This window comes from Perca flavescens, chromosome 3 (genome assembly GCF_004354835.1).
Source record: "Perca flavescens isolate YP-PL-M2 chromosome 3, PFLA_1.0, whole genome shotgun sequence".
Lineage (NCBI taxonomy): Eukaryota > Metazoa > Chordata > Actinopteri > Perciformes > Percidae > Perca > Perca flavescens.
In genome coordinates this window covers 40,987,545-40,998,798 of record NC_041333.1, presented here as the reverse complement: position 1 = coordinate 40,998,798, position 11,254 = coordinate 40,987,545, and the positions used below count along the sequence as shown (strand labels likewise).

The 11,254-nt window shown below is 41.5% G+C and overlaps 1 protein-coding gene across 1 annotated transcript; it reads right to left on the bottom strand.

Moving 5' to 3' along the window:
* Window positions 1-3,409: 3,409 nt before the first annotated feature.
* On the bottom strand, window positions 3,410-9,074 carry LOC114552999 (olfactory receptor 1-like). The gene is made up of 2 exons (XM_028574092.1): window positions 8,138-9,074; window positions 3,410-3,825 (listed from the first exon to the last, which is right to left on the bottom strand). The coding sequence occupies exons 1-2, from the start codon at window positions 9,072-9,074 to the stop codon at window positions 3,410-3,412; spliced, it is 1,353 nt and encodes a 450-aa protein (XP_028429893.1).
* Window positions 9,075-11,254: the final 2,180 nt, after the last annotated feature.

Here is an 11,254-nt window from a genome sequence, read left to right as displayed (position 1 = left end):
GGAAGTGTTAAGCATCAACAACTTAATTTCCTGCATTCCGATATACTTTAATGCACCAATTTACGGTAATAATACCTTTATTCAGCCTATAGATGTTAAGAAAAAAGCACGGATGACAATTCAAAATTAATCAAAAATATAATGAAAAGTAGCCTATGTTGTTACGTGTCATTGGGCATTTTTAAGTGGGTATAGCCTATATAGAAATCCTGGAGCTTACTATCACATAGACTACACCACTATAAGTGATATTGATAGGATAAGCGTTTTGATTTACGTAAAACAGCGTTGGCTTTTTTGTCAGCTTTCCTTCCTGCATTTTGCCTGTAAAACCATGTTTGTATTGTTCATATTTATGTAGAATTATAGTTTGCTCTTCTTGTTTAAAATATGAGGCTCTGGTAGATGTTTGCGATTGGTTGTGGTGCGCAAACACCGCCTCTTTTATGTGAATGTGCGTGCCGCTGGATTGGGAAACCCTGAGTTGACTGAACTAGTTGATAACCAGCGTTGTGATACAGGTTATGCAGGACCGCAGTTGTTAGGTTAGGTGAAGCCGGGTAACTGAAAGAAATCCAGGGCATGTTGATTTTGCTTCGTAGTACAGGCCTCTGGTCACTTGTCTTCCTGTCTTTGTTTGTTTCCCACCTTTTATGATTACCTGTCCTCACCGTTATTCACCTGTGTGTAGTTGTCTTCCCATCCCCCATGTATATATTCCCCCTTGTTTCACTTGTTCCTTGCGAGATTGTTGTTACTCCTAGCGTGTCTCACTCTCCAGCGTTTTTCTAATGTTTGTTTCCAGTGTTTCTTGATTTATTGCCTGTATTTTTGACCATGTCTTCTGCCTGTTGGATTTGTACCGTTGCCTGGATTGTTTATTAATTAATAAACAAACTCACCTTATACTCCGAGTTGAGTCAAGCATTTGAGTACGACATTGTACCCGTGACAGGTCCAGCTTAGATAAAAACACAAAAACACAATAGTGTGGCATTCACTTCCGAGCCTGTTTGTAACTGTCAACATTTCAATTGACTTTAGCACTTTAGATTTCAGACTCGACTGTCCTGCTGTTACAGACGTGAACTAACAGCAGACAGCTGCCTCGTTCACAGAGTTGCTGCAGTGCAACGCTGCATGAATTAGGGAAACACAATACAGTCCCTCAAGGATTTCGCTATGTTGCAATCGCGCCAATTCACGCAAATTCAACCAATCACCGTGAATATGGTGTGACTCGCAATTTTGACCAATCACCGCAACTTTTCCGCCGGATGTCCCTCATTTCAGCCGGATGTCCGTCCCCTTCCTCTTTCTTTGTCTTGGCGTTCTGGATGACTGGAGGACTATGGTTAACTGCTCCTCAGATCTCTGGAGGGTAAATCCAGACAGCTAGTTAGACTATCTGTCCAGTGCCACAATCTTGACACGGGTCGTCTGTGGCAAACAAATCTGCGCAAAGCATTGACGCACGAGCCAGTATTCAGGTAGCTTACCACTTCAAGTTGCACTGCACAGCATACAAGACAAGTAAAGATCAATCCATAGCATTTTACCTGCGACCGGCCCCGCTTTACCTCAATAGGCCCGAAGTAATCTACCCCAACATGGGTGATTGGAGGTTCATCTGGGGTTATGCGGTCCTGTGGCAAATCTGCCATCTTCTGCTGTTCCAACTTGGCTTAATATCTTCGGCAGAAGATGTACCTTTTTATGGTTTTCCTAGCCATGGCATTAGCACAAGGTAGCCAGAATCTTTCTTGCAGCTTTGCTAGCATGTGACTTCTTCCTGAGGGCCCTACTTGCAGATGGATTTGCTGTAGGATCAGTCTAGAATTCTTTAGCAGAATTACTGGGTTCATTACTTCAATTCACTTGGTAAGGCAATTTTGTTAAGTCTACCTCCTACTCTCAAGATATCCTGGTCCAGGATTGGGTTCAGCTTGCGGAGAGTGCTTTTTTTGGCACATAGATGTCCTCGCTTGAGTGAGTTAATCTCCTGCTGGAAAGCTTTTCTTTGTTCAAAGTGGATAATACAATGTTCCACCTCCTGCAGGTCTTCTACAGTAAGTTCTACTTTTGCTTTGAACTTTAGCTCAGTCTGAGTGTTTCTAGTGACTCTACGTAGTTTCTCTTCTTGCAGAAGTGCCCGAAACTTCAGCATCCAAGCTACAGCTCTTTTGAGTCTGTTCCAGTGTGAGTAATACTCACCTTGCGATGGGTGGAAAATCTTTTAATGCATTTAGCCATTCAGTGTCTGGTTTAGCAAGAAACTGTGGTCCTTGGAACCATATTTTGGACTTCAGGAAAGCTTCAATGTTCAGACCAAGTTAAACGTCTTCAGCCAGATTTTCCTTAGAGCTGATGTGCCGCCACTGGTCTTTGGCTGAAAGCTCATGGATGTCTGAAATCCTATTGGCCACTTAGGTTTTGAATCTTCTGGTCTCATTTCTTTTATGTCTGCCATCATTGCAATGGGTTCTTGGCCGAACCTTAGCAGAATGGCGAGGGTTTTTCAGGTCAGGTCCTTGAAGTAGTTTATCATTAAGGGATGTTTGTTGGAATGTTGATGAACAATTGAATACCACTCTAAGGATTTTCTTCCTTTTGTGATACAAAGCATGATGTGAGATGTACCACACTTTTCCATCTTGCCTCTGCAGCCTGTCCTGTGGCACCAGCTCAGCATAGCCTTTCTGGATGACATCCGTCATGAAGTTCCTGTATTCTAGAGCATAAGTTGGATCTGATTTGAACTTTCTGATCAGGTTCAGGGCTCATTGCTTGGCAATGTCACGGTTGTTCGGCATCATCACGTCTCGGTCACACAGTTGAAGTGACATATAGTAATGTCTGTTCTTCAGCATTACTAAGCTTTTGGCACTCTTCATGAACTTGCGATCTTCAGCAGACATCTCTTTCTTTTCATCATATTTCTTTTAAGGAAAGTCATGATGGTACTGCTGTACCAGTCGATCTTTCAACTCTGTCACGGAAATGTGGTTTGCAGTTAAAGTTGGCAATCTTGACGACTCCTCAGCAGTGCAAGAGTTCAGTGGTCCATTGATCACCCATCCAAACAGTCTTGACTGCATAAGGGCTGTTGTCTTCGACATTGATAATCTGCCATTGTTCAAGGGCTCTTGGGGCATTGGCTCCTATTAGAAGATCAATGTCCGCATCAATCTCATTTAGCTTCTCTTCTTTCAAGTATGGTTAGTTTGAGATTACATTCTGAGTTGTAACGTTCTCTTTGGTCAGTGGGATGGCATCTTGCATGTAGACCTTAGGAAGTTCCATGAAGGTTTTTCCATCCAGGTTTCCTACTTCCAGTCCAGAAAGCTCATAACTTGAGACAGTCTTGATCTGCCCCATCGTCCGTAGGAGAGTCTCAGTCTTACGGCCTCTAGCGTTCAACTGTCTTCTCAGTCTCTCCATACAGAATGTCCCTGAACTTCCTGGATCCAGAATGGCGTAGGTCAGCACAGCCTTGCTTCCTTTTTTGGCTTTTACTTACACTGGCACAATTGACAGAGCACAGTCTTTGCCGGCCGGTTACTCCACCAGCTTTGAGGGTGACAGGACCGCTGTTGATGGAGGTATACTTCTGTTTTACTGGCTCAGTCAGCTTCACTTTGTCTAAATGCAAGATGGTGGGGTGCTTACCTTGGCATTTCTCACAGGTCATCCTCCTCTTGCAGTTTTTACTCATGTGGCCTCTCAAAAGACATCCTAAACAGAAGCCTTTGGTTTTAAGAAACTCTACTGTTGCCACTTGTGGCTGTGTCTTCAACTTTGGGCAATCCTTCAGGTGATGTTTGCCTTCACAGAATGCACAGGCAGCACAGGAGTCAGAGATACATTGATATTTGAATGTACGATCTTTTAAACATGTTCTGCTCCTTAGTGAGTTTGGAAATGGCTGCGGTCTTGGTCTTGTTGAGGTCTTTAATGGTGTTGAATTTTGGCCTGCTTTTCCATAAAGGCTACAAGTTTATGGAAATGGGCTCTGTGACCTGTTCTTTCCAAAATATCACATTCAGTTCATCTCCACTTCTCTTTCAGTTTGTAGGACAGCTTGGTAATAATCACTTTCATGTTGGAGGGAAAATCTAACTCTTCCATGATCTTTATGTATTGCATTGTATTGCAGCAGCCTCTAAGATACAGTGCATAGCTCTGTGGTTCCTTACCATCATCGGACTTGATATTTGTCCATTTCAGGGTATGTATGCCACTGTAACTCTCAAGTCATCTCCAAAGTTCTCCTGTAGGAGTCTTTTAGCCTCATGATATCATCTTGATGGATCCATATGGAAGCAGCTTCAGACAAGTTCTCTGGGTTGTCCTGTCGTATACTGCTCCAGATAGTACAGGCAATTTTGACTGTTTGCTGTTTTGTCTTCAATGCTATATTCAAAGGCACGCATGAATGTTCTGCAACTTAATGGGTCACCATGAATGGTTGGTATTTCTCTAACAGGTAATAGTGCTTGCGTATGTTGCAGTACAAGTAAATCAACAATGTCATTCTGTCTTTGTATGACAGAAGACATACCGTCATAATCTGGACTTGGCTCAGTATAAATGGGCTTTCGACCACCGCCTTTTAGATGGATTTTATCCTGCTTGAACCTTAAAGGGTTTGGTGTCTTTGCAGTCGTGAGAGACTGCTTTGGAGCTGAGACTGGGCGCTTTGGCATTGCCTGCTGTTGCTTAGGGATTGTAAAAACTGTAGCAGGTCTAGGCTGTTGCAGACATTTTTGCAGTGGTGTTTTAGGAACTTGAGATATTCTAGCAATCTCCACAGGTGACTGCCCTTGTCTATGGCTTTCTAAGTAGGACTTCATGCCATCTTCAGACTTTCCTGACTGCAAATCAAAGCTTTCCAGGACCTTAATCTTGGCATCTGATGCAGCAATCTCTGCTTCAAGTTCTGTGTCTTCAATCTTTGAGTTTAAAATCAATCTCATTTGCTCAAGTGCATGCTTAGCATTCAATGCTTTCCTACATGACAACAGTGCCGCTTGCTCAGCAAGAGCCTTCCTATGTGCAGATATCACTGAAGATGATTTAGATTTACTAACATTAGAAATGCTATCATTTGGATGTATTAAATCCTGTAGATCTTTTGACTCTGGTGGATCTAATGCACCCTCTTGCTGCTCTGATGCAGCCACTGGTTCATCAGACTCCTGTTCTTCTGCAGGAAATTCCTGTTCCTCTAATTCACCTTGCCGTGCCATAAATTCCTCCCAATCCTGTACCTCTTCCAGGAAATCTTCAAATGGTTTTATCCTAGTTTCATACCATTCAACTTTGTCTATTTGCTTTTTCTGTTCTGGTAATACATTTTGCACAGCATCATGAGCATTCTTAAATTCTTCACAAAGTGACTGGAAAGTGATAAAATGTTGTTTCACAGCATCAATATCTTTTTCTTGCATCTTCCTTTTAAGTACACTCATTTTACGTGTACATGTTGCTAATTTCCATTTTCTGACCTTCTTTAGTTCCTTAATATGCTCATCCACAGCCGTTTACCGACCAAGTAGTTACAGGAATGTAGGTATAGGAAAAGTCCACTTCTAAGCAGATCTACTAACTACCAGCCCAGTCTCATGGCAGTTTGTGTAAATGTGACGTTATTTGAATCTATTGATACGTGTTCACAGAGACGTTTTTGTCGGTTTTTACGTGGCGGACAACACGAAAATGTGAAGTAATGTATTTAAATGGGAAGCATATTTTGTGGCCACAGCACAAAAATGGTAGGGAGTAATATAAAAAGCCGAAAATCCGCATAGGGAGGTTGGTCGGGGTGGTGGATAGGCCAAACAACACAGGACTTTCACCCGGGCGAGTGGGGATTGCGTCCCGCGTGTGGTGTTTTGTCCCGTGTGTTACTGTGGCGCGTCTCCCGGCGTTTAAGGCGCCCTTTCCCCTGTAAGTTTTTTCCTAAACCCATCCTCCGCCATCCCGTTATTGTGGCGCGTGTCCAGAGGGCCGCCTTGCGGGCCGCCTTGCGGGCCGCCTCGCGGGCCGTCTCGCGGCTTATGGAGCTTCCTTTTCGGCCACCTCCCGGCCGCCTCATCCAGCGGGCCACCTCGCGGGCGCCTCGCGGGCGGCTCCCCCAAAACAAGTTTTTTCTATTTGCATTCGCGCTGGCCAAGTGGCCATAGGAAGGGGTAAGGGAGTGATGCAAGCATGACAACGGTCTTTTCATTAAAATCAGAAAACAAATACAACAAAAAAAGTATGAAATCTAATGTTTATATGTCATAATTTAAAGTTTTTTTTAAGTCTCCCGAAGAGAAACGGGTATCTCTCTCTCTCCCCCGCCTCTGCCTGCTGCACTGTGGACGTGTGTGTGTGTGTGTGAGTGACGGCCGGCCAGCAAGGTTGTCAAGCCTGCAGGGCGCGCTTGTATAGTTTAACTTCAAAAAGGCAGTTAACCACAGGTTCCCGTAAATCTTATGATCGACATGTGTTGTGATATTTAAACAAACGATCAGTCAACGGCGAAATAAAAGCCTCTTATTTACGACACCGGTCTGAGAGACCTCCAGCTTACAGCGGGGTCTCTGAGCATGACTATCCCAGCGACGAGCTAGCGGCCGGGGCAGGCGCTAGCTGGCTGTCCCATCCCTTCATGGAGCTTCTCAACTCTGAAAACTTTGAAGCAAATTGTCAATTCGGCATCAATTCTTGCAAGACTGCCTATATTCAAAATCTAAACAGTTCATTTCTCGCCTGAAATGTTGACTGAAGTAAATTTAATGATGAATAAGATGGCGAAAATTGTTAAAGTTGTCCCGTTGTTGGTCTGTCTGTACTTCTATGAAGCCGCCGTGTGAGCAAGGCGAGGGGCATTTAGGATGCACGTTTAAACAAACTTAAACTTAATTCCAACGAAAATAGGATCTACTATCCTTCTAAATACAACTTAAATATTCTAATGTACACGAAAAGCTTCAATCTTATTCAGTTCAGTATTTGTGGTTTCGTGGTCAAAAAACTATATCGCTCCCGAATGTAGCTAGCGTTTCTCCTGTAATGAGGTCACCTTCCAGGCCTCACTTCCTATCTACCTATGAAGAGTTCCTGGTGGTGTCATAAGGCTAAGTAAATTTCAATAAAATAAACTTAGATTTAATTGGCCCTAACAGCACGACTACTGGCTGGTTAATTCATGATCAATGGACAATTTCAAATAACTTTCAAAATATCAAATAATAAATTCTTGGCTGAGAATGCTAAAGTTTTAAGGTTTTAGCTCATGTGACTTTGCTTCATATGATTAAAACTAGGACTGTGAAAATGAATGCTATAGTAGCACAAATTCCTCTCAGCACCACCCATTTCCTTTGATCCGCAATTAATGCAAGCATGTTCTGTGATCCTGTCCTTAAAATCTGCCCTATATTCTGTTTTCACTTTTACAATGATGTGTATATGTGTATTGATTTGTATGTGATTTAGTTTCCTCTTTCAAGGCATTTTATTTTATATTTCATTTGATTCACAGCCCAAATTAAAGCATAACAATGTGAGCATAAAACAATAATAGGCATAAGGAGATCCCCTTTCACTGACTGGATCAACTTTGTGTGGACATCTACATGATAAATGTCCTACCTTTTAATACAATATGTTAACTAAAGAAATTATTACTGTCGACACTATTGAGCAAATATTTATTGTTTTTCTTTTATTTGTTTAACTTCCCAACATAACTTGAAAGCATACTTTTACACACAATGCATATTTTGGACATGTTGAGGCCCACTGTTCAAATTAAACCTGCTCAATATATGTTCAAGACTACAAGGTTAAGTGTGTACTTCATTAGGAGTCAAGCGAACTGCCCATGCATAGTTTGCGTTTCTAGTTTGCTCTTAGTTCTTTGCATCTAGCTGCTATTCCACTTAATAACTAAAACATCTATACCATATCTCTCAGATCAAGTGAAAACGATACAAACGTAACAAACAAAACAAAGATTTACTTTCAAGGACAACTTCCAATTAAATTCTAATGTCGTGACTCATGTACCTCTTCAGTTTGGCTGGGTATCGTTACAAAAATGTTGATCCCGATACCGTGCCAGTTCCTGAATTATAAAACAAATTACAGCAACCTCCCAACACAGAACTTGAAAGCAGACTTTGACACATGATGCGTATTTTGGACATGTTGAGACCATAAATTACAGGGTTAAATATCGGTTGGCACGTCAGAAAATACAATGACAACAATATTCGTAACACATTGGGTACACTGTTCATATCAAACCTGCTCTGTAATATTTCAAAGAAAGAACCTAAGAAAAAGTTGAGCAGAGAAGCGAGGTGAGGTGTGCAGGTACTGACAGCTTTCTGTCTGGTCTGTTTAGAACCAGAAAAACACACTTTAAGGATCTTAAAGTAGGTGTAAAAGATTACAGTTATAGGAACACAGACTGTTACAGAAACAGCAATGAGTTCATACACATTATTAACTCTTGTTTCATAGCAAGCCAATTTTATGATGGAATAGTTGTCACAGTAAACTTTATTAATGATGTTCCCACACAGCTGTAAGGAGGCACTCAATAATGTTGTGACAAAAACAGCAAAAAAAGGAAGAGACCATGTTACAGCAATAAGCACAACAACCTTATTAGATGTCATATGAATGTGATATTGCAGAGGATAACAGATAGCAAGATATCTGTCGTAAGACATGATGGCTAAGTTAGTAAATTCTACGCTGCCATAAGTATACAAACAGAAAATCTGCAGGAAACAGAAGGGAGCAGAAACAGTGTGAATGTCAGAGAGGATCTGAACCAGAAGGAATGGAAACAACCCTGTACTACCATACAGTTCATTTACAAACAGGCTGCACAGAAAAAGGTACATAGGTTCATGTAAGCTCCTGTTCATACAGATAACCACAATCAGTAAAAGATTGGCACAAGCTATTAACATATATAAAGACAAAATGAGCAAGAAATATACGTATTTAAACATCTCAGTGTCAAAGTAAGCAGCAAGTGTGAAATATGAAACATATGAAGAGTTTATCATGATTCTCCTTTTGGTTCAAAGTACTGTATTACAATATGAGTATTATAATGTCACATGATGTCTGTTAAAGTGTGCAACAGTTTTAAATATTAACATGTATCACAGAGTGCAGCTAAAGCATCAACACAAACAGTATTCTTACAGTCAACAAATGAGTGAGGAATCATGTGTGACAAACATCTTATAACTTACCGCTCTTATTTAAAGTCAACACAATGGTTAGGAGAGAAACTACAAACAGTTTGTGACATTGTGTGAATGATACTGTGAGTCCCTCCGTACTGAACTGTAACTCTGCTTCTGTTTCTTCTAAATGTTGAGAGTCAGTGGACGCCCACAGCAGCAGACTGACGTCATCTTCAAAGAAACCAGTTAATGATTTTCTAACTGATGATCAGAAAATCTTTGTTGGTAGATAAAAACAATTTAATTTGAAAGCATCTAAAGAAATATTAAAATATTTAAAGTGTTGGAATCATTTCAAAGTCAAGTTTATAAGTCAGAGAGCAATATCTAAAGACACAACGGTAGAGAGTAGTATGTAGAGAGACAACAGTAGAGAGCAGTATGTAGAGAGACAACAGTAGAGTAGTATGTAGAGAGACAACAGTAGAGAGTAGTATGTAGAGAGACAACAGTAGAGTAGTATGTAGAGAGACAGCAGTAGAGAGTAGTATGTAGAGAGACAACAGTGGAGAGTAGTATGTAGAGAGACAGCAGTAGAGAGTAGTATGTAGAGAGACAACAGTAGAGAGTAGTATGTAGAGAGACAACAGTAGAGAGTAGTATGTAGAGACAACAGTAGAGAGTAGTATGTAGAGAGACATCAGTAGAGAGTAGTATGTAGAGAGACAACAGTAGAGAGTAGTATGTAGAGAGACAACAGTAGAGAGTAGTATGTCGAGAGACAACAGTAGAGAGTAGTATGAAGAGAGACAACAGTAGAGAGTAGTATGAAGAGAGACAACAGTAGAGAGTAGTATGTAGAGAGACATCAGTAGAGAGTAGTATGTAGAGAGACATCAGTAGAGTAGTATGTAGAGAGACACGGTATCACGCCAGTTCGTGTAATGGTCACGTTATTTTTAATCTATTGATGTGTTCACAGGGACGTTTTTGACATTTGTTTCATGGTGGCAAGGTGGATATAGTTGCCAGAGGAAGACGCCTCACACGCCGGGAGATGGCCGCGGGGGACACGCGACAATACCGGAACGGTTAACGGGGAAGCTAAACGCCACGCGTGGGACGTTATCCCCGGCCTCCTGGGTGAAAGTCCGGAATTGTTTGACCCATCCACCCCCCCAACTAACCTCCTTACGAGGATTTTCGGAATTTAATACTACTCGCTACCGTAGACGTGCTGTGACCACGACATATGCTTCCCATTTAAATACATTAGTTAACATTTTCGTCCTGGCACGTGCTGCCATGAGACTGGGTTGTATGTAGAGAGACAACAGCAGAGAGATAACAGTAGAGAGTAGTATGTAGAGAGACATCAGTAGAGAGTAGTATGTAGAGACAACAGTAGAGAGTAGTATGTAGAGACAACAGTAGAGACTAGTATGTAGAGAGACAACAGTAGAGGGTAGTATGAAGAGACAACAGTAGAGACTAGTATGTAGAGAGACAACAGTAGAGAGTAGTATGAAGAGACAACAGTAGAGTAGTATGTAGAGAGACAGCAGTAGAGAGTAGTATGTAGAGAGACAACAGTGGAGAGTAGTATGTAGAGAGACAACAGTAGAGAGTAGTATGTAGAGAGACAACAGTAGAGAGTAGTATGTAGAGAGACAACAGTAGAGAGTAGTATGAAGAGAGACAACAGTAGAGAGTAGTATGTAGAGAGACAACAGTAGAGAGTAGTATGTAGAGAGACAACAGTAGAGAGTAGTATGTAGAGAGACAACAGTAGAGAGTAGTATGAAGAGAGACAACAGTAGAGAGTAGTATGAAGAGAGACAACAGTAGAGAGTAGTATGAAGAGAGACAACAGTAGAGAGTAGTATGTAGAGAGACATCAGTAGAGAGTAGTATGTAGAGAGACATCAGTAGAGTAGTATGTAGAGAGACGCGGTATCACGCCAGTTCGTGTAATGGTCACGTTATTTTTAATCTATTGATGTGTTCACAGGGACGTTTTTGACATTTGTTTCATGGTGGCAAGGTGGCCATGG